Here is a 23,642-nt window from a genome sequence, read left to right on the forward strand (position 1 = left end):
CTCTAACTCACTTTTTTGAGTAACGAGTCATTAGAATTGAGATAAAAAAAACTAAACCAAACAAGCATCCTTATAGCATCTAAATTGGCGGAGCCATAAATTTAGTAATTTGGCTTAACAAAAAGTTATTTTATCTATTTGACCTCCTTAGTTTACAAACACACTAAACTTAAGTGGTCTTATTTTAGCTTTCAACACAATGAAATAATATAAATAATACAATAAAATAATATATCTATTACAATAAACAACAACCACAACCATAATCATGGAAACCACCGCTAAAACCCACACCACACAATCAACAAAACTCGACCACACAAACCCATACCCAACCAAACTGCATAGTGCTCACACATACACTTAGCAAAACAATGTCACTGACTCTCTAATTCCTCTGCCACCACCTCCACCATCATACAACATGCTTAGACTTAGAGCCGCAACCAAAAATGACACCGTGGTCGATGCGATAGCAGAAATTTCAATTTGGGGTTGGGGTTGGCGATGGGGCTTGGGTTGGCAATGGCTGATTGAAGAGAGAGTTTGGGTGAGGAAGATGGATGAATCGGAGTTGGGCTTTGATGGCTAAATCGGAGCTACGCTTTGAAGATGGATGAATCGGAGCTGGCTGTGATAGATGAATGGGTGAGAGTGGAGAAAGAGAGGAGAGAGTGGAGAATGACGGGAACCGAGGATAAAAAAAAAAAAAAAAATTATTTTAACGAGAGGGAGAATAAAAAAGATTATTTGATTTTGCATTTGAGCTACGGTGAACAATTATAAATGGTTGTGCACAGTAGCTGAGTAGTTAAAATTTTTACCTATATCACTACATAACACTTTTTATATATTGTAGTGCTAAAAATAGCAATTTAAATCTTTAGCATCATTAATACTAATGCTCTTATGGTGGTGTTCTTGTATTGTTCCAATTGGTACTATCTCGATTGAAATGAAATAGGTCTAATGCTTTTATGGTGGTGTTCCTGTTCTATTCCGACCGGTACTCTCTTGCTTGAAATGAAATAGGTTCTGGTTTCAAGTACTGCCCTTTTTTTTTTGTTGGTATAAGGTCCGTTTGGATAGAACTTATTTTGCTGAAACTGAAAACTGAAAACACTGTAGCAAAATAATTTTTAAATATGTGAATAGTGCCGTGAGACCCATTTTTAATGAAAAAGTTGCTGAAAATTAAATTTTGTGGGTCCATAAATAGTATACAGTGTACTGTTCATGATTGAATTGGTCCACTATTGCGGCTACTGTTCATGCATAGGGCATGAACAGTAGCCTCTGCCTCCTGAAACGCGTGCCCAAAAAAAGAAAAGAAAAGGAAAACGCAACATAGAAATGCAACGTTGAATAATCTGTATCCATATCGTTTCAAGTTGCTATTGGTGATGGTGATGGTGATGGTGTTGGTGTTGCTGTTGATTTGTGTTTTGGTTTTTGTTTTCGTCCCTTTCTCTGTGGTCGGTATAAAACCTGCTATTTATACTTTTACGCAAAAAATCTCAGCCCAAACGTACTGTTTATTTCGATAAGCTCAGCCCAAACGTACTGATATTGTTTTTCAGTTTTTTTGTATTTTTTTTTTCTTGTTGAAATGGGCGAAGAATTTTTTTAAAATGTAATATGACGTGGTAGCAGGTTGACGTGGCAGGAAAATAATCTTTTATTCAAGCCGTTTGCCATGTCAGCTTATTATTAGGAACTAATTAGTTAAATATCCCTAACATTTTAATTTTTAATTTTTTACAACCCTTTAATTCTTTTGCCCCTTATTCTTCTACTTCATCCGGTTACTCTCTCTCCGGTAGCCACACAGCCACCAATAACTCTGGTTGGTAAGAACCACCGTATCGTAGATAAAGCCCTGCTCTCAGTTTCACCTTCAGAGGCGGTCCAAGCGGACCGAGTTCAAACAAAATTATATCAGGATTTTTGAAGAAACCTTGCATTTTGGTACTCTCATTTTTTTTATTTTAATTATAAATTCAAACCTTTTATTTTCTAGCGATGGTTAATCAATTCAAGGTTTGAATTGATTAAATAGTACTGGTAACGTTCATTATTGGTAACCGCTTAACACAATCTTTAAAATACATCTGTAGCTGTGGAAATGCTGCCTGTTGTAGTTCCCTCCAACTGTTTGCAAAAATGCCTCTTCTAGTTGGTCTTCTTTCTTTTTTTTGTTTTTTTCCATAGACAAAGCCCTCTTTGCTAAGTTCAACACAATAAACACAGAGAGGAAAAGATGCTGAGACCGCTTTTCACGAAGCCTACTTTGAAGCTTGCCACATTTTCCCTCATCCAATTCAATCAACAGGTACATCATTCCAGCTTTCCCAATCTCACCTCATTCATAAATCCTGTTTATAGGTTGGTCGATCTTAATTTTTGTTTTCCCCTCTCCTATGCAGAGAGAGCTGCACAGTAGGAACAAGAAGGCGATGGAGTTCATAGCCAAAGGATGGAGTGCTCTCAAGGAAGTTGATAGAGTCATCGATTACTGTGAGCTCAATGATCGTCGTCTCATTCCTCTCCTAAGGGTAATGATTACATGAATTATGTCTAGAAACATCTATGCACTAGTTGATATATGTTTATTTTGCTTTCCTATCTATATATGTTTGGTAATTGGGAATATAATGGAGAGGAAATAGAAAGTTTGATAAACTACGCGCAATGTAGTCACCATAAAATGGAAGGAGAGGATAATATGTTTGATATTGTTCAAATAAAAAAAAATTAGCATTGAGAGTTATTAGAATACTAGACTTACCCAAATTTATTTGTTTGTTGGTAAGTTGCACGTGACGATTTGGATTTTGAACCCACAGCTTCACCCTCCACCTTATTCTTAAGGGAGCTACCATTATGATAGATTTCATTGGCAACATGCCAAATTTATTTTAATATTCTTCATTTCTTTGAAAGCCAAGCAACATTGACATGTGTAAGGGCTTCTAAATTCAGTCCTTATGCTGCTTAATGAACTTATTGGCTTTGATATTGGTTGATTGAGTTATGTATTATTATTATTTTTTATTGGTATAGGGAATTGCCAGTTTATCCTTTTACATCATCTTTAGTTCTGATTTTCTGTGTACCTTTTTTTTTTTTAATTGTTGTCTTTAATTTATAGGGATAATTTCAATTCTATCTGACAATTCTGTGCTTATTTTAAAATTTTTTTCCTATTTCAATATCAGGCAGCTAAGGAAAACTTTGAGTTGGCTCTAGAGACCGACAACTCAAATACCCATGCCAGATTTTGGTTGTCCAAATTGCATTTGAAATATCATGTCCCAGGGGCATGTAAAGCTGTGTAAGTCAATGGTTAACGTTTTCTAAGTGACTCTTTGTTTGGTTTTGCCCTGAGGTGGTGTTATTTCAAAATATCATTATTGCAGTAACATGTCAAAGGTGCCTAGTTCAGCGTAAAATGAAACAAAAAATTATGATGCTTTGTTGTTTTCCTAACTAGATAAGGGCTAGTTTCATTTCAGCGAACTACATGGCTGTTGTTAGCTCCTCAAACTGACATGTCAAAGGGCTTAGAAAATGGAATTGTTTTTGGGCAGACCAACAAGATATTGATTGTTTAATTAAACCTCTATTAGCAGCCTTTATATTGTGTATAGTATTTTGAAATCAAGTGGGGATAATGGATCAGTTCAAAAGTTTTATTTTTTATTATACTTATAAAAAAAATAGTTTTTTTTTCGATTACCTTTCTTGATTCTCTTTGTGGATATCTAATGTTGCTTCAATATTTGTTTAAATAGTTTGAATGGGTGCAGAGCACTGTCGTTATCTTTTTTTTACTGGTTTTAATTATTTAAATGCGCATAAAATTGATACTGTCTTACTTTTTATGATAATAGAGGGGCTGCTTTGTTAGTTGAAGCTGCAGATATGGGTGATGCAGATGCACAGTATGAATTGGGCTGTCGACTGAGAGTTGAGGTTAGGCTGCCTGCACTTTGCACTGCAGAAACTATATGTTAAGCAAAGTCATGGGTTTTTTTTCTCTCTTTGGTTTAAATTACACACACACATACACGCTCTTGAATCCACAATCATACTTTCCACCTTATTCTTACATGGAAGGGAGATGCTGTTTGGGCTAGATCCTGTTGAACTTTAATAGTGAACTGACATAGTCAACCTTATCAATTGGCTTTGAGTTTTCTTGAGTTTTGAAAAGCTTTAATTACTGCTTTGTAATGTTCTTTGGCTTGTCTTTTGGATAGAATGATTATGTCCAATCAGATCAACAAGCTTTCTATTATTTGGAAAAGGCTGTTGACCAGGTATGTTTTCAGAAGGCAGAAGCATTTTAATGACTCTTTTGGATTGTGTCAAAACCTTAATGGACATTGTTATGTTATAGATGCATCCTGGTGCTCTTTACCTTCTTGGTGCTGTATATTTAACTGGTGACTGTGTGAAGAAAGACGTTGCCTCAGCATTATGGTGTTTTCATAGGGCATCAGAGAAGGTAACGGAAGCCAATCTCATAGATTGATCAATTTCAGTTAATTTTCATGGATAACATTTATGTGGGTGAACACTATCTATTTTACTATAAATCTAATGTGGGTAAGCAAGGAAGTAGTGGAAATGTTAAAGAGAAGACAACCTGATCTTTATCTAAAGAGTGTCCTTGTATTTACAAGATGTAAAGCTAGAATAAGATTCAAACCTAGAAATTGTTTCACAAATTAGCCTTTCATATTTGCTTGGTCAAACTGTTATAAAGACCAATTCCTACGAACCTGATATTTCATTCATGCAGGAACGGATTGTTGCTTTTTTTTTTTTTTTTTGGGTGGGGGGTTGCAAAAATTGTACTCAATGCACAAAACTCTCATTTTTATGGGGTTTAGGAGAGGTGATGGTTTGTAGCCTTACCTCCAATCTTTTTAGAGGCTAATTCTCAAGGTCTGACCTCTAAATAAAAGGCATGAAAAAAATATTGATCATTCAAAAAAAAAGAAGTATATATATATATAGTAAAATTCAAAACTAAATTAATATATGAAAATTAAAACTAATTCTCGGGCTAAAACCTACCATATATTGCTTTGGATGGAAGACGCTTGCCTTTGCACCATAGTCTGACCTCTAAATAAAAGGCATGAAAAAAATTTTGATCATTCAAAAATAAGAAATATAGTAAAATTCAAAACTAAATTAATATATGAAAATTAAAATTAAATAAAGGGTAACTAAAAAAAAAATGAAATGATTATTTTTAAATACATTTCTACTCAATCATTTGTGATATATCAAAATATGATTCAACGTTCTTTTAAATTGCAACAATCATTTATGATTGATTTTTGACTAAATGTTACTACAATTTCTCTTTCAATGTACAAAATCAAATAATCCAATAGAAAAATCATCTTTTATTTTGTTGCAAAACTTGGCTTTGACAATATTAATGAAAGAAAATGTTTGTTTCATAAATACAATGAAATCTGGAAAAAGTAAATAGAAATAAAACTATTTTATAACGGAAATAGTATTAACCAAGAAAATTGAAAATCATATTTATCATCATTATATGTCCAATATTCTTCTTACTGAAAAAACTAATTAATGTTTTTAAGTAAAAAATTAAGACAAACAAACACAGACAAAAAATAAGAAGCACTCAAACAGTCCTTTAGGTCGGCATCCCTTAATATCCAAAGTCTCAAAACTTTTAACTTTGGGTCCCAGACATTAAACACATAATAGACATCTTGATATATCATCTATTTGGGGGGGGTGGGTGGGGGAATTAAAAGATGAAATCTTTGCCTTTTTCTTTAGAACATCTGGTCTTTCAAGAGTTGTACTGGTTATTGAGATATAGGTATGGAGGTAAGTTCATAGATTGTTTTTAACTGAATTGCTTTTTATTGGGAAATTATTTATATTTTCTAGCAAAGATTGTGGTTACCTGTAGCTTTGCTGTATAATGCACTGCACATTTTGTCCAGAAATTTAATTGAGGGGGGTTATGGAAAGAATACAGATATTATACTCAGGATGGTGTCTTAATCCAGAATAATTGTCAGAAAATCCTCCCTAAATGAGCCAGTTGTATTGCCTTGTGCCTGAAGGAGAAATGTGTGCATGTGGATGAGTATCTCCTTCCATGTTCTTATCAGCAAAAAATGGAAAATCTATAAATTCAAACCATGTACTTGAAATTGTAATTTTTTTTTTTAGACTAGCAAACCTATATGTTGAACTAGTCTCAGTTTTGTACTTCACAACATATGTGCAGGGACATACTGGTGCAGCTATAGCATATGGTTCCCTTCTTCTAAGAGGTTAGTTCTTCCCACCCATGCTTCTCATGTTGTGTTAATTGTGGTTTTTTGATGACATTTCTGAAGATTGGCTTTGAATGGATTCCTTTTGTTTTACAGTTGTCTTTTCAGATTGATGTTATTGTCCATGGTTTATTTTATACTTCCAGATAGTAGAGTGAAGATAAACACGTGACCACATTTGCAATTGGCATTTATTGGATTGTAGTTGACACCTTATATATGTGGACCTCTTGATTGTCTAACATGGGTGCAAGCGCACAGCCCCGCAGGGGTGTGGGGGAGGGGAGGGGGAGGGGGAGGGGGAGGGGGTGGGGGTGGAGAGGGATGGGGGAGTTATTGGAAGACTAATCAGTAATCACCATAAGGTTCCTCCTTGAAGGATATTCAGATTAGAATTGATAAATTTTAGTTGATTAGAAATGAGTTAAGAGTGTTTTCTGTTAAAAACCTTCACACCCCCCCCCCCCCCTCTCTCTCTCTCTCTCTCTGAACTCTTTCAGCTGAGCCCAGTGGTGGCTCACAACCATTGGTGATTTTGCCTTTCTGAATTTTATGCTTAATGGCAAACTGGTGTATCTTAGGTGTACAAGTCCCTGAATCTCTTACGAAATTCAGTGCTAAGAAGGGCTCCTCTGCCAAAACAAGGAAGAACAAAGAAAGCCCCATGATGAATCCAGTAGAGATGGCCAGACAACAGTTCCAAATTGCAGCAAAAGCTGGATGTGATCTTGGCCTTAGATGGTTGGATAGACTTGAGGAGGAAGAGAAACGTCTACTCACTAAATAACATATGTCTAGACATAATTAGTTCTGTGGCACAACTAAACTGACTTGAGTACCAGCGTAAGGTATGGGCTCAAGATCGATTAATGAAGAAGTCAGTGTTCCGCTGAAACTACACCATACTTCTTGTCTGTAATGGTTATTTCTCAGCAAGATATTTCTATAATGTAACATTTTGTATGATCTTGAAATAAGAAATATCTTCAAATATGATTGGGAATTGCTCCATGTGCCAAAAAATTCGTCTTTGTGAAAAAATGGATTTACTGACTACTGTGCCAAGTGATTGGGGGTATGGTTGAAGAAAAAATGGATCCCTGCCGGTTGAGGGAAAGGATCTCCAAATGAATTCTTCAATTCCTTTCTTGTTTAGCCAAATGTGCTGACACATGACATTTATTTGATTTTTAAATGCCACATGACTTACATCTAAATAAAAATTGGAAAGAATTGGAGGATTCAATTGGAGTGGATCTTATCCCATAAAAATACATGTATTGCTATTGTCATTTTCAGTGAACAAAGCATCTAATGGTGTGCTAATCTACCTTTTTATGGGGTTGTTTTATAGTATTGTTTGTGCCTTAAATTAAAGTGTCACACAGGCACAACGTTGCACACACGTAAACATACACATGCTTTCTTGTGCGCCCAGAGTGCACGCTTTTCTAATAGATACTGTGAGGGCAAGGAGAGTGGCTCTTGGAAAGTAGAGGATCATATATATATATATAGGGAAATGTTATAAAAATTACCAAAAAAGATAAAAGAATGGTCAAAAGCTGTTAAAAGTTGCTCAAAAAGTTGAAAAGTATTAACGGACACCTTATGGTGTCTATTAACACAACTTATATATATATAACTTAAAACATGAAGAAGGAAGCTACGGGAAAGTAAAATTGGTGAAGGAGAATAAGGATGACTTACAACTACAAGACGAACCACAGAGCATACTAATCAGGACAATAATTCAAGTATACTAATCAAAGGAGAGTGAAACTGGTTGCAAGGTTTTAGCAGTTTTGTGTTGCATAGCAGTTTTGAGTTGTATGGCTCTGATACCAATTACGGGGGAAAGTGACGAAGAACTAAGAGAAAATGACAAAAACCAAGGAAAATACAAAGGAAGAAATGGACGAAGACTAAGGTAGTAGACAAAGGACAACTAAAATACAAAAACCAAACTTAAAACATGAAGAAGGAAGCTACGGGAAAGTAGAATTAGTGAAAGAGAATAAGGACGACTTACAACTACAAGACGAACACGCTGACTGGATAATGAGAGTGTAAGAAGATCATGGAAGCTTATTAATGACATATATTGCTAAAATACTATAGAAAATAACAGCAAAATATGGAATAGAACATAGAATAAGGTACAACAAACTGAGGGATATTATTAGATTGAAAAAGTTTTTTACAGAACTGAAAAACATAAACTGGGAAATATTACACAAACTGGCTAACTCTAACTCTAGAATTTTTCTAAGTCTCTCTACTCTTTCAACTCCTATTCTGCTGAACTAAGGATACAAACGGCCTATTTATGCAACGAAATTGTCTATAACCCTCTACATCAACCCCATGCCAAAGAAAAGTGGTCAATTTTTTGGATTATCAATATCAGGCCGTTGTCATTTTGCATTACCTTTAACGTCCATCTTAAATTCATTACCATCGTGACATCCAAGGGCATCAATGCTTATAGAGTGACCACAACTGTTAATATAAAAGCTCATTGAAATATGCCCGACTCCGGAGCTTGTACGTGAGACAAAAAGCTTCTGTTTTTGCTGATACGATATCCCTGCTACTGGTATCAATGGGACTGATCCGTATCAAGGAACATGGCCTGCACCTGCACCATGTAGTGATGATGTACATAAATTAGGAGTGAAATTAAAGCTGCCGAAAAGTTAAATATGGGCGGAACCCACCCTTTGTTGCTAGGGGCATGTAATGTTGTAACCTCTCAGTCTCAAATGAGCAGAGTGTAGTGCAGTGTGTATGTACGTACCTATGGAGGAGAGAGAGGTGGTATTGGTACGAGTACCATTATAATATGTGCTACCTCTTTCATCCATGTCATATGATATGATGACAAAAACACATGAGACCGGATCCAAAGAATTTGGACGAGAGAGTTTAGATCAGAATTACCTCTGAATCTGACGGTAATAGTATTGCTGCCCTTTAGTACTCCCACAGTCCCACTTTGGCTATAATAAGGCTGTCGAACTCTCTGGTGCCGTGGCCCGTGGGCCACTTTTCCGCCAGAATTTTTTTTATTTTCGAGGCGGCTTCCGCTTTCTAATTTTTCTGACCTAAATAGTTTTCTCACGTGACAATACATACCCAACTATTGTACTGATGATCAGCGTTGATACACGCTAGAAGCCTAGAAGACACAGTGTTTATTACTTTCTTCATTTTAAAAGCAATTGTATCAGTTGGCGTATAAATGTGTATAATAAAAGAAATGCTTATATTTACACATTTTTTGATAAAAAACAACCCACATCAGCTCGTGCATAACTGTCTATATTTTACATTTCGTTCAAAATTACTATAGTACCGTGTAAATATACACGGTTACTGTAGCGGTGTAAAATATTATTTTATATTTTTTTCTCTCACCTCTCTTCTTTCTCCATCTGACTTCTCTCTCTACCTCTCTCTCTCTCCCTCTCCCTCTTCCTCTGAACAGGACCCGCTTTGCCTCAACCCAAAATAATAAAAAAAACAACAAAAAAACAGAAACAGAGGACGGAGCTTTGCCTCAACAAAAAAACTAAAATCAACAAAAAATTCAACCCAAAATAAACAAAAACAGAAACCAAATTCAAAGAAACCCAGAAAACCCGCTTTGCCTCAACCCAGAAACAGAGGACGGAGCTCGGATTGGAGCGGAGCTGGATCGGATCGAGAAACAGAGGACGGAGCTGGATCGGCTTGAGAAACAGAGGACGGAGATGGATCGGAGCTGGATCGGGTCGAGAAACAGAGGACGGAGCTGGATCGGAGCTGGATCGGGTCGCGAAACAGAGGACGGAGCTGGATCGGGTCGAGAAACAGAGGATCGGAGCTCAGTCAGATTGAGAAATAGAGGACGGCGCTCGTGGATCGGAGAGTTGATCGAGATGGATGGTTGATCTGAAATGGGTAGAGAGAGAGAGAGAGAGAGAGAGAGAGAGAGAGAGAGAGAGAGAGAGAGAGAGAAAGATGAATCAGAAATGAAGAGAAGGAGCAGATAGTGCGCGGGTATAAGATTAGGCCGTTGAGATAAATAATAAAAAATTGTGAGAAAATTGATTATTTAATTAATAGATGTAGTAGAATAAATGAACTGATGTGGGTGATTTGTAAAAATGAATGTGTAAAATTTTAGAAGGAGATTTTTTGTGTAAAATAGACGGAATTTTTAACCGAGCTGATGTGGTTGCTCTAAGGTGCCATTAACAACGATTTTTTTTTGCAGTTTTTTATAGTATTTATTTACTTTTTGTAGTTTTTTATTTTTTTTAATCTTTTTTATAACATTTTTAATAATTTTTGTTCTTCTTATTAATACAACCTATTAAAAGAAATCTTAACAAGCACACGTTAAGAGGATGTGCTAGCATCAATTAGGAAACTGCAGAACAGTGCTTGCAAGTAACGTGACCACGCTAAGTAATTTTCAGTTTTCTCTTTTCACTGCAAAAAGATTGTCTCTTGTTCGTATATACGATTTTTTTTATTTTTTATTATGAATGTTTAATGCTGTTTTTCATTGGATAAATGGAAATTTTGTAACTCCCTTCTTTGTTCCCGAGGAGTCATTAGGAATTCTTCTTAAAAGTCTCACTTAATTATAATGGATGGTTTATTTATATACAGTTTATAATGGTGGTATGCAGAGAGCATAACGGGGGAGCTTATTGAGATGTGGACTGAGCCAAGTAAACTCAAGAAGCCCTATACTAGGAGAAGCAGAAGTAGCTTGGTGTGCTATATGTAACTGTAAGAGCAGCAGCCAAAGGGTTTAGTAATATAATCATCCAAGGAGACCCGTGGAACGTGGTTGAACCTGTAAAAGAAATCCTGATTTCTCCCATTAGGGGAGTATTATGGCCTATTTGGATGTTTAAAAAAGGAGGGGGAGTAGAGTAGAGGGAAGGGGAGTAATTCAATTACCTTGTTTGAGAGTTTTTTAAGGAAGGAGGGGGAGGGGTTTGGAGGGGTTTGAAGGGGTTTCAACTACTTCCAACCCCTCATTTTTAATTCCCCCAAATTGGAGAGATTTGGAGGGAGAGTAGAGCACATAAAATTATTGATAAAGTAAATTGCCTAATTTACCCTTATTATATTTATAAAATTACAATGTTAAAAACAATGGGAAGTGCTAATTACTCCCTTCCCCCTTATTAATTAAAAAAAACATTCAAACAAGGTGGAGGGTAATCATTCTCCTCTACTCTCCTCCCCACTACTCCCTTCTACTCTCCTCCTTCTCTAAACTCCCAAACAGGCCATTAAAGTTGTTATTGATGATATTCTTAACGTGGCCAAATCTGCAACGTGTTTGCACATATTTTAGCTCATTCGTAGGTTTTTTTGTTTTTTTTTTGTTTTGTCTTGAATTGGGCTAGTTCCCATTTCCTTCCCGTTGCCTTGTGTAGTACAGGCCCTGGAAGGAGATGGCCCTAAGCCCAGGTCCTGTTAATGTTCTATTTTCTCGTCAATAATTAGAAATGATATGTTTATAACATTTTTATAATATTTTTACAACAAATCCTAAGTAATAGGTTGTTACTGGTTGTTATTATTGGGGACAAAAAAGTAATTTTCGTGTTAGATTCAAATTTGAACTAATAACAATTAACCACCTGTGATTTGTTGTAAAAATGTTATAAAAATGTTGTGGACATAGTATCACTTGTAAGTATTTATTTAGCAAAAAAAAATCTACTTTTTTTTTTATAAGAGAAAATCAAAACTTTCATTGTTGTAAAAATGAGACTACACATCCAAAGACAATTGTTGATTCAATAATGAAGGAGAATCCTCAATCCAATAGCTAAGCGAATCTAGATTTTTGCTTGCCGAGCTAACATATGTTTTGCCTTAACTCAGCCAATATATATGTGTGTGTGTTGCCTTATTTTCTTCTCTATTTTTGTGGCTTACGACCCAGGTTTTAAACATTTATTAATAAAAATATAATATTTTTAGTAGTGAAAAAATATAACTTCCATAGTAAACTTATTTGTTAGTGGAACTATATTTGATCACTATCTAGTCTCAACTACCATCTTCTTCTTTTCTGCCGTTTATCCTCAAACCAGAAAAAAAAAAAAAAAAAAAAAAAACCTACCATCTTCTTTCCTATCAAAAGAAAAAAAAAAACTATAATTTTCTTTTTTTGGTAGAAGAAAATTAATCAAAGGACAATTAGTGTGACTTTCATATTTGAACGTTGCCATAGTTACACTTTAATCGCTCCTAGTCTACAGTCTAGACCCCTGTTGTGTATTCAGTACAAGGGTGCAATAAGCACTACTAAGTTGCTTGGTGGGCTAAACATATGCGTCGCCTTAATTTAGCAAAAAAAAAAAAAAAAATTGTTCCCTTATTTCTTTCTCTATTGGTGTGACTTACGACCTAGGCTTTGAACATATACTAATAAAAATCTACTATTTTTAGTAGTGCAAAAAAAAAAAAAAAAAATCACAGTAAGCCTATTTGTTTGTGGAACTGTATTTGATCACTATCTAGTTTCAACTATCATCTTCTTTCCTATATAAAAAAACTATCATTTTTTTTTTGTAGAAGAAAAATAATCAAGGGATGATCAATGTGGCTCCATACTTGGAAGTCACTATAGTAGTATCTTAATTGCTCTCGGCCTAGCCTCCTGCTATGTATGCAATACAAGGGTACACGGAGCACTACTGAGTTGCTTGCTGAGCTAACATATGTGTTGCTTTAATTCAATAAAAAAAATAATATGTTGCCTTATTTCTTTCTCTATTGGTGTGACTTATGACTTAGGTTTTGAACATTTATTAATAAAAAGCTACTTATTTTTAGTAGTGCATGCAAAAAAAAAAAAAAAAAGTTTCACAGTAAACCTATTTGTTTGTGGAACTATATTTGATCACTATTTAGTCTCAACCATGGTTGTTAAAATCCCGATCTAGATCCTACGATTTTACAATCCTACCTGCCCAAAACGATCCAGATCTTTCAAGAATCTTTGCGATTGTTCAGGATTGGTGGGATCGTATGATTCTAACGATCCCAAACGACTTTTGTTTTTTGTAATCTTCTTTAAATTGAGAGAAGGCTCAGTTGGACCTAAATAAAAAATAAAATCCCAATAGACCAAAATTTTCCAATCTAATGTAGAGAAAGTGTCAATTGGACCAAAATAAAAAATATTCCAATAGAGTGTCACATTTTAAAGTTTTTAGTCTCTTTAAATGATGTTTACAAATAGATGTAGTGATGCATGGTAATTATATCAATGAATGTATAATTTAATATACCAATGTGTATTTTTTGTTTTTTTCTCAAATAATATAAGATCTTATGACCCACGATCCGATTCTACGATCTACGATCCCACCTACCTTCCACGATCCTACGTAGGATCCTAATTTTGACAACCTTGGTCTCAACTATCATATCCAAAGAAAAGAAATTGTAGAAGAAAAATAGTTAGGGGCAACTTAGGGGCACAAGGAGAACTGCTAAGTTGCTAGTGCATTAGGGGGACTTGAACACACAACCGAAGTTGTGCTCACTCGAGTTCTTTATCACTCGACCACCAACCTAATTGGAAAAAGAATAAGTTTGAAGAATGTTTATGTATCTTTTGAATAAACAATAATACTTATTAGAATGTAGAAAAATAGTAATACTAGTGTTTTATTGCTTTGCCTCAATCTTTTCCAGTTGAGTTAGCATCAACCTCAAGGCATATTTGTAATTTTAATTCCCCTAGTCTGATGGGTCATTGGGAAAAAAAATAAAAGCACATATTATATGGTCGTTATTATGGATGGTTTGGCGAGGCATTGGGAATTTGGGACTTAATGGAATTTCAAATCTTGATTAACTTAGTAATTTACACTAATTAGTAATTACAGTAACCTAATCGCCCCATAATAAATGAACTCGTCGGCACTTACATTGAAAGCAGTCTCACATTCCGATTCTACCCTCCCCGGCCGTTTAGCTTCTCAATTGTACGTAACATCCCACGCGCATTAATTGCGCGTGTCGGTACTATACCCCATACCCCATAGCCACAGCATTCCAACAAATCCCAAGTCGCCACGTTACACCATCCCAAAGATATTTCTCGGAGACAAAAATCTCCCACAACAACCCCTTTCTTCACCTCTTGCAACCCCACACTCACAACATTCCCACGTCACACCCATCCAGGGTCATCCTCGACATATTAACATCAACCCGCGAGGTCAATTTCGTCCAAAAGAAAAATAATAATAATACCCAAAGCGTGATGAAGGTGGGACTCACTGAACTCTTCTATGACTAAAAAGCAAAACGTCCTTTCCCTTCGTTTCTCCTTTAAATACGCTTAAGACAGTTATTAGGGTTTTTCAGCCTTATTGGGAAGGTAAGGATTTCGTGGGAGAGTGAAAAAAATGTAAGCAAGCATATACAAATATACAATACAATGACCACCCATTTATTCTCTCTGTCCCTACACTTCTGAAGGCTTTCTTCATTTCTCAGTTTTTCTATATATATATATATAAAAAGATACCCACGCACCACTACTCATCAGTGAGAGGGAAAAAATGGCTCTGTAAACTTTCTCTGTCCGTACATAGAGTCAGCCATTTTTTCTTTGAGCTTTGAGTTTTTTGAGAGAGCCGCTCGAAATATTATATATATATATATATATGTATTATACAGCAAAAACTATGACGTGGTCTGATGGTGTGACTGAGTCAACCCGGAGGCCACAAACACGCCCAACTCAACTCCCTTACGTCCCTCCACACCTCAGAAACAACTGCAACGATGGTGCTTTTTCCTCCATGCCCACTTCTCTCAACGACTACGCTGTCAACAATGCCAACTCGTACGGCTTTACTAGTACTACTGAGTCAACTCAAGCCCCACTCGGCCGAGGAGGTCGTGGTTACGGCCACCGTGGTCGTGGAGGACGTGGACGGTTCCACCAAACCCAAGAGCAAGAGCAAGAGCAAGAGCCGTACAATATCGCTTCTAAACTTGAGGAGCTAGAGGTCAACGTCGACGACGAGTCAACGAATTTCGGCGCCTACGAGGACATTCCGGTGGAGGTGAGTGGGTCGGAGATACCGCCGCCGGCGAGTAGCTTTGAGGAGATAGAGTTGGGTGAGAGTCTGAATAGGAATATAAAGCGGTGCAAGTACTTGAAACCCACTCCGATTCAGCGCCACGCTATTCCCATAGCCTTGGCTGGTAGAGACCTCATGGCTTGTGCCCAAACTGGGTCTGGCAAAACCGCTGCGTTTTGCTTCCCAATCATCCACGCCATTCTCGAGCTCAACCGTTTTTCAAAGCCGGGTCGGGTCGCTTTCCCGCTCGCTCTCATTCTCTCCCCAACTAGAGAGTTGGCTTGTCAGGTTTTATTTTCTTTTTCTCAAAATGGGTTTTGGGTTTTGTGTGTGTGTGTGTGTGTGTGTTTTTTAATGTGTATTTTTGTGTGGTAGATATATGAGGAGGCGAAGAAGTTTGCGTATCAGACTCGGGTCAGGGTCGCTGTTGCCTATGGTGGGGCTCCGATTGTTCATCAGGTTTGAGGTTTTTGATATATACAGTATATATTTTTATAATGTTGCACATATGGCCTTTTGTTTTGTTTTGTTGGGTTTTTCAAATATGCTTTGTTTATTATACATAGATTGTATTTTCCCTGTGTTTGGTTGGTAGGAAAAGATAAGGAATAGAAAATGGAAATTTTAATTGACTTTTATCATATTATCTTAATAAAATACTCTAATGAGGTTGCATTTCAATACCCTCTCATGTTATCCCACCCATGATGTCTTTTGTTCTGCTCTTCACTTTTCATGGTGGTGGTTGTTTTTATTTATTTATTTTAGGTATTACTTTTCCTGTGATTTTTGTTTCTTTTCTGTCCATTGCATCACGTGGATTGCTAATGTGATCTACTGTAGGTGCCTAGATTAGGGAGTAAGGCTATCTTTAGAGTTATGTTGTGCTGACCCAATTTCTCCTTCTTATGTCATCTTTGCCATCATTCCCCACATTATCGAACCCCACTTTGTGAATGGCTTGTATTTATAAATTTCTTGCAGCATGTGAAGGAACTATATCAAAATGTTCATTTGGTTCTTTCATTTTTGTTGTTTTGTATCTTTATGCCTTACTGTAGGGACCTCTTGTTGGTTTGTAGTGTTGTTGGGATTTAATTTCACTTTTCTATTTAAATTTTGCTTCACGTTTTGTTGTAGTTTGCAAAAATTTATTATATTGTTATATAGTCAGATAGGCGCATTGGATCAAGTCCAAGTATTTTTATTGATACATCTTCTGTATGTTACTTGTGTTTGTCAAATGTATTGTTCTGTCTATGTTTTTAAATCAGTTTATATGCCCACAGGATTTCTTAACTTACAATTGTTTGTGCATTTTTTGTCCCAATTTTTGAAGTACATATGGGCTACAACCATGAGAAATAGCCCTCTTTTGATCCTTGGTAAATATGAGATTCAATTCCTCATGTTTGTTGTTTCCACTTTCCTTCTAACTTTTGATTCTGCAGTTACATAACTTGGAAAAAGGTGTTGACATCTTAGTTGCCACCCCGGGGCGGTTAGTGGATATGATTGAGAGAGCCAAAGTTTCACTTAGTATGATAAGATGTTTGGCATTAGATGAGGCTGACCGGATGTTGGACATGGGTTTTGAGCCCCAGATCAGGAAGATTGTGCAGCAAATGGACATGCCTCCATGTGGTTCAAGGCAGACATTGTTTTTCAGTGCTACTTTCCCAGATGAGATACAAGTCTGTTGACAATTTTCCCTGCTCATTTTCATGCCTTGCCCTTGTTATGTTTTTTGTGTGTGTGTGTGTGTGTGTGTGTGAGCAATGAGTTAGATTAGTAAGTTTCTGCATAATTTTGGCATATATAAGCCATAGGAAAATAGAATATTGTGCAGACAAAACAGATAATTCCCAAGGACGTCTTTTATGTCTGATCTGCTTGTCAATCTCATTTAAAGTTCTCATTGAGCAGATTAATTGGTAAAAGATTGTTTTGCATTCTCTAAACTGAGTGCTAAGTCTTCCCTTTGTTGTATATAGTTTGAGAAATGCTACTGGAAATCTTCATATTAGATTGTGCATTGTAATATAATTTGATAAGTGATTTCTGACTTCTTCATAGATATAGACTTCCATTCATTGTAACCCTGTCCATCTTTGGTTTGTTTTTAAATCATTTGCTGGTAAATCTAATCTGTTTGAGCCTTAATTTCTCTTATTTTAATCAAAATAAAAAAGCAAGGTACTCTTGCATAATAATGAGAATTGTGTTTCTTGGTAGTTCTATTTTATATACTTGCTCGTATGACAGAGAGTATGTGTCTTAGTTCTGTGAAGGCTGATCATTAATTTATCTGTATATGATCATTAAGACTCGTTTATCTGTATATGATTTTTTTCATTAATTTTAGTATGTGTCGGGAATAATAATATATGAGTTTGCATGGTGTTTATAACATTCATACTTTCAGAGACTTGCATCGGATTTTCTTTCAAACTACATATTTCTGTCTGTTGGAAGAGTGGGTTCCAGCACTGATCTTATTGCTCAAAGAGTTGAATTTGTTCCCAATATGGATAAAAGAAACCATCTTATGAACCTTCTTCGAGGTCAAAATGCAAATGGAACCCATGGCAAGGTAGACTGAGTTTTATTGTTTACAAATTACCCATTCCTTTGCTTCGTAGTTTCACAGTGCTGGCTGTCGATTTGTTTACTTTTGCATGAATTATTATATTATTTATATGATAAATGTGGCCTCAACTGTTAGCATAAGCTGCTGATCATAAACCATTTCATTTTTTGGTCTGCACAGCATGCCTTAACCTTAATATTTGTTGAGACAAAGAGAGGGGCGGATGCATTAGAACACTGGTTGTCCGTGAATGGTTTTCCAGCAATTGCAATACATGGTGACAAAGTGCAAATGGTTAGCTCAAATTCTCTTTCTTTCAATGTTTTCATGTCTGTATATCAGCAACAATGGTAACTGTTGCCAACTATGCACTTTTGTTTATATTTTGATTTAGAGCAATTTTTTTACTATTTATGCAAATAGGCTCTCCATATGATTCAGGTAGAGAGGCTATTACTGTGTTTTTCTAAAAATTCAATATTAATAATTGAAAGTATATTTTTTAGGAGAGAGAACGGGCTTTGAAATCATTCAAAAGTGGTTATACTCCCATTTTAGTGGCAACAGATGTTGCTTCACGAGGTTTGGACGTCCCACATGTTGCCCATGTCATCAATTTTGACTTGCCAAAAGATATAGATGACTATGTCCATAGGATAGGGAGAACAGGTCGTGCTGGTAAATCTGGTCTTGCAACTGCCTTTTTTAGTGACCAGAACATGCCTCTTGCAAAGGCACTTGTTGAACTCCTGCAAGAAGCAAATCAGGAAGTTCCTCTTTGGCTTAATGATTATGCTAAGAGGGCATCAAATATTGTTGGTGGTGGTCGGGCCCGACGGTTTGGGGGCAGCAAGTTTGGTGGATATGACTTTCGTAGAGATGCCCCATATGAGATTGAGAATGATCCCTATTCAAGCACTTATGGCAGTTTTGATGGTACTACTTCCTCTTATGATCTTTCTCATGCTAATTCCTATGCTGCTACTGGTGTTGACTCTTACTCTACTGGTTCATATGGGCATGAATTTAGTCATGAAACTATTGTTGCCAGTGGTTGGGACTAGACTACTAGAGCCTCTCCCTCCGTCTCTTGACTTTAGTACTCTTGAAGCAGTATATCTATATATGGTAAATAATAAAATACATGATCATAGGTTTTGCATACAAATAGCTTCTGAAGACTAACTGCAGACTGGAAACAGATAGAGTATAATCCTTAAAGAGTTCCCAATCTAGATGATGTTCATCCAATTGAGAATGAAGCTTTATTGGGTCTTTTTTTGTAGGGGTACAAGGAATAGTTCTTTCTTGTCTCATTTTGATCTTATCAAATGCTGTCTATCAGAGCTTTTTTTAGACTGTTAAACTATAGTTCTCACCAGCTGAGTATATCAAGCTTCTACTTTCAGTTGTGAAGGAGCTTTTTGCAATATATGGTAGCTGTTTGTAATGAGGAATATTTTACAATGTGTAAAGCTTCATTACTTTAATATCAGCATTGAGTCCAGCTACGAGTTTGGAATTTCACCCAAGTTATTTTGAATGATTGATTTCCTTGTTTGGATTTGAATTTTTGCTTCAATGTGGTCTGCCATGTTAGGTGGTTTATGATTCCATTTTGATGACCTTGTATCATGCAATTGTTACATTTCATTAAATTTTCTCTTATGTGAGGCAATGGGAATAGACTCAAAACGAGGGAAAGTCATAAGACTATAAGAGATTGTTTTGATGTACAATTCTGACCAAATTAAATTTATCTGTTTTCAATCATACAAAAGGGTGTATAAAGTTGGGGTTTATGCCTAATAAGCTTCGTCTACTAAATTAGCCTGAAAAAAGAGATCCTTCATCTACTTTCATTTTCTAATTAATTACCTATTAAAAAAGTAGCCATTTTCTATTATTGTGGAACATAAGAGCATTAGCAAAAGGCAGTGGACCATTTAATTATGACTAGTCAATATGTTTTGCTAACCAAACCCAAAATAAAGACCCCAAAACTGGGCTATCTTCTTGTCTTGCAACTTCAAGATACCATGTATAAAGTCTTGGCTACGAACTTGATTGTAACTTCAGGCTACAATTTTCGTTAAAAGAATTAACAAGATTGTATATTTTGAAAGTTTAACGGCTAAATTATAGTTTTCTAAAAAATTTACAAATATAGAGAATACAACAAGAAAATATAATTTAATGGTGAATTTGTCAAATTCATATTTATCACCTCCAATAAAAAGATATTGAGTAGAGTTGTAGTATTAGACTATAACTAAGTTTGTTGTTAAACTTTACCCTAAGTTTAAACAAATCTGACTTGTATAGTAGTCTAGCAAGATGTAGATCATGTGCAGTGGCCGATCTACTCTCTCTCTCTCTAAATAGAAGTGTGTGGTGGCCAATTTTAGATCATGAACGGTTAGGTCAATTTGGGCGATTCCATTATAAGCCTCTTAATTAGGTTAGAGAGTATCAATCATTTATGGTAAAAATCTCCCGATCTGCACCTTGTCCTTGAGGTAGTAAAAAAAGAAAAAAAAAAAAAAAGAAAAAGAAAAAAACTCAACATAGTAGGTCAGGGTTGTCTTGCAGGGAAAAATATACCCTGCAATGGGTATATGTTACCTGTGTCTCACAGACATACCTTTTACAGTGATGAAATTTTAAAACACTTCTTTCTTTAGGCCTCTCAAGAAGCATTAGTTAGATGAGATGTCATCCGATTAAGAAGCTAATGGAGGACTTTGCTTGGTTGATTATTTGACCTGACGACTAGCTCTTTTAAACTTGTAGACATTGTTGAATATCTTGTAAATTCCCCTACGAGGCTTTCTACAAAAACTTCCATTGGAAAACAATAGATGAGAAATTAACATACAGTACAACCTCGAGTTGCTTTCACTCCGTTGATCACCTTCAAAGATTTTTCAAGATGAGGAAGTCTTTAGCCTTCATTTCATTCATAGTTTCATACCCAAAATGAAGAGGTGGTAAGATGGAAGAAGACAAAATATAGATGCATTGGTGAAATCCCATTGATTTCACTTAGCATCCACAATGGTGGTGCTAAATTTTTTAGCTTTTAGCACCTAAAAAAGTCATTTTATTTACTTTAATTTACCATTTCACAACTTACTCCACATCAATACAATAGTTCTATTTTAACAACCACATCATTTGAATAATCTTTCTTTATTCTTCATCATTTTCTCTCTTCCTTTCTATCTCTCTCTCTTCCTCCAATCACAGCCACCCACCACCACAGCCAACCACCACCCACTGCCACCACCACCACAAACCTACTTCAGCAACCCACCCACATCAACAACGGCCATCCACACACATCACATACCACCAACACATCAACACATCCTATTAGAAAAAAAAAAAACACATCAACACATCACAGCAACCCATAGATCAACAACCCACTACCACCACCACAACCCAATTGGAACCCACACAACTGGCCACAACCCACAACCCAACAACCCACACCAGCTATACCCACCATTATGAGATTTATTTTTCTACTAATTGTTGTCACCTAAACAATAAATCACATGACTACTATTTACATGAATTCTCAATCTTTAGAGGATGATGAACTCAAATATGAAATGTTGGTTGCTTTGATGTATTCTAGAATGAGATCTTGCATGGTCAAAACTTCGATATGTTGAGTAATCGCATTTAGTGTTGTATTTAGTGTTATGAAAACACACATTTTCAAGATAGAATCCATAATCTTTATATAGAGACGCGAGGCCATTTTTTTTGAAAGGTAAGGCAGGACCTTAAAATAAAATGCCTATCTATGCCCTGAGTTGAGGAGGGAACAAGTTCCACAAAGAGATGATAAGTGGGAGAAAGAGTTAAATTAGAATCTCTTTTAGAATGGAAGACTTCCCATCCACTGACTACAAGACTGCAACCTAACACCCAAGTCAGCTAAATGAGTCCATTCCCTCTTCATATGATGAATTTTAATTCAACATATATTGAGAAATGTTTTCTCAGGAATAAAGCATGCACGCCAAGGTGAATGATTATTACCATTAGCCCATCTAATCATGTTAAGAGAACCCCTTTTTTTGTTTGATATGATGACTTGAAAAAGAATCAATAGTTTGGACAATACATCTCCTTAAGATAGGTTTTAATGAGAATTTATTATTTAGAGGGTTAGGCTTGATCACTTTGATAAAGAGTTACTAAGGTTTATATATAATGAAATTAAAATTCATAAATTTAAGAATAATTAAAAGATTAAATTGGAGGACTCGAGGACTTTTTTATTTATTTATTTGTTTTTTATACAAGATAGAAATTTTACTCTAACATAATCTAAGTGTATATGTGTGTGAAACTTCTTCCTAGAGATTTGAACCTCGACTCGTGCCCCCCATCCTACAAGAATTTTATACTTGTAGAGTGATCATCACGCCAAGCCAAGGGTGTGCGGTGGTGGAAACTCAAGGGCTTAAGATATACTCCTTTCATCCCAAATTGTTAGAGCAACCACATCAGTCCGTTTAAAATTTTTCGTCTATTTTACACTAAAAACCTACTGTTTCTATTTTACATTACCTTATTTCCAAAACACCAACATCAGTTCATCTATTTTACACATCTATTCTAATTAAATAATATTATTTATTGTTTTATTATTATTATTATTATTTATTAATCCTCACTCTCTCACCGTTTCCTCTCCATTTTTCCTTTTTCAGCTCTCTCAAGTCTCACCCGTTTCTCTCCTTCCCTCACTCTCTCCCTCACAGCCGTCTCACCCAACCTGCCGTCGCCGCCGATCCAGCTCACCGCCTCAGCCCTCCACTGATTCGGCCTCCCTCTCTCCTTTGCCCCTCCCTCTCTCCTCCACCGACAACCTTTTGCCTCCCACCCCAACCGATGACAGCAATAGAAGATTCGGCGGCAGCAATGGAAGACCCAACGGCAATAGATCGAGCGGCAACAGTGGCAGCAGATCTGGCGGCAGATCCAACTCCGTTGGGCATTTCACGTGAGTTTCCCGGTGGGTTTGGATTGTTTTTGGGTTGGGTTTACGGGTGAATTTTGATTTATTTTGAGTTAAGTTTTCAGTGGGTTTGTCTTGATTTTGAGTTGGATTTTCTAATTGCTTTTCTGTTGATTTTGGGTTAATTTTCTGTTGATTTTGGGATAATTTTCTGTTAATTTTGAGTTAATTCTCTGTGCTGTGGTGCTGGGTTTAGTGATTATTTTGGTGTGCTGGGTTGTTGTAATGGTTGGGGAAAAGAAGGAGTTTGACAGAGAGAGAAAAAAAGAATAAAAAATCGCTTAAACGTGAACAGTAGCCGTGTATATTTACACTGTTACTGTTTATTTCCACTGCCGGGTGTATATTTTGCACTATTTCAAACCCACTGATGTGAGTGTTTTTTTTGATCAAAATGTGTAAAAAGAGCTATTTTTTGTATTTTAGAAGACTTTCTATGGACTGATGTGAATGCTCTTAATCCTGTTAAAAAATCAAACTTTTTAAGAAAATATTATTTAATACACTGTCGGTCAGTTTAAAATGTACAATTTTTCAAAATATCC

At 36.0% G+C, this 23,642-nt stretch overlaps 2 protein-coding genes across 7 annotated transcripts; both read left to right on the top strand.

Annotated features, from left to right (window-relative positions):
* Window positions 1–1,658: 1,658 nt before the first annotated feature.
* Window positions 1,659–7,345, top strand: LOC142637061 (uncharacterized). Of its 4 annotated transcripts, none has more exons than XM_075811369.1 (9): window positions 1,659–1,968; window positions 2,212–2,332; window positions 2,427–2,555; window positions 3,219–3,334; window positions 3,894–3,975; window positions 4,263–4,322; window positions 4,403–4,510; window positions 6,293–6,338; window positions 6,923–7,345. In XM_075811369.1, the coding sequence occupies exons 2-9, from the start codon at window positions 2,261–2,263 to the stop codon at window positions 7,126–7,128; spliced, it is 819 nt and encodes a 272-aa protein (XP_075667484.1). In that variant the 5' UTR covers window positions 1,659–1,968; window positions 2,212–2,260; the 3' UTR covers window positions 7,129–7,345. The 4 variants fall into 4 exon arrangements, with proteins under 4 accessions (XP_075667484.1, XP_075667477.1, XP_075667473.1 ...); XM_075811362.1 differs by having other exon boundaries at window positions 1,660–1,968; window positions 2,118–2,332; XM_075811358.1 differs by having other exon boundaries at window positions 1,660–1,968; window positions 2,251–2,332.
* A 7,390-nt stretch (window positions 7,346–14,735) lies between these two features.
* On the top strand, window positions 14,736–19,626 carry LOC142644078 (DEAD-box ATP-dependent RNA helicase 37-like). 3 transcript variants are annotated; one of them, XM_075818783.1, is made up of 6 exons: window positions 14,738–15,754; window positions 15,842–15,925; window positions 16,918–17,160; window positions 17,892–18,059; window positions 18,237–18,350; window positions 18,563–19,626. In XM_075818783.1, the coding sequence occupies exons 1-6, from the start codon at window positions 15,044–15,046 to the stop codon at window positions 19,118–19,120; spliced, it is 1,878 nt and encodes a 625-aa protein (XP_075674898.1). In that variant the 5' UTR covers window positions 14,738–15,043; the 3' UTR covers window positions 19,121–19,626. The 3 variants fall into 3 exon arrangements, with proteins under 3 accessions (XP_075674949.1, XP_075674993.1, XP_075674898.1); XM_075818834.1 differs by lacking the exon at window positions 17,892–18,059 and having other exon boundaries at window positions 14,736–15,754; XM_075818878.1 differs by lacking the exon at window positions 16,918–17,160 and having other exon boundaries at window positions 14,737–15,754.
* Window positions 19,627–23,642: the final 4,016 nt, after the last annotated feature.

This window comes from Castanea sativa, chromosome 1 (genome assembly GCF_040712315.1).
Source record: "Castanea sativa cultivar Marrone di Chiusa Pesio chromosome 1, ASM4071231v1".
Classification (NCBI taxonomy): Eukaryota; Viridiplantae; Streptophyta; class Magnoliopsida; order Fagales; family Fagaceae; genus Castanea; species Castanea sativa.

Excerpts from the sequence above, each read along its gene's own strand:
- LOC142637061 (XM_075811369.1), top strand. The coding sequence starts at position 2,261 with ATGCTGAGACCGCTTTTCACGAAGCCTACTTTGAAGCTTGCCACATTT. Across the intron at positions 4,511-6,292 it reads TTCATAGGGCATCAGAGAAG|GGACATACTGGTGCAGCTAT; the intron begins GTAACGGAAGCC and ends ACATATGTGCAG. Across the intron at positions 6,339-6,922 it reads TGGTTCCCTTCTTCTAAGAG|GTGTACAAGTCCCTGAATCT; the intron begins GTTAGTTCTTCC and ends GGTGTATCTTAG.
- LOC142644078 (XM_075818783.1), top strand. The coding sequence starts at position 15,044 with ATGTATTATACAGCAAAAACTATGACGTGGTCTGATGGTGTGACTGAG. Across the intron at positions 15,755-15,841 it reads CTAGAGAGTTGGCTTGTCAG|ATATATGAGGAGGCGAAGAA; the intron begins GTTTTATTTTCT and ends TTTGTGTGGTAG. Across the intron at positions 15,926-16,917 it reads GGGCTCCGATTGTTCATCAG|TTACATAACTTGGAAAAAGG; the intron begins GTTTGAGGTTTT and ends TTGATTCTGCAG.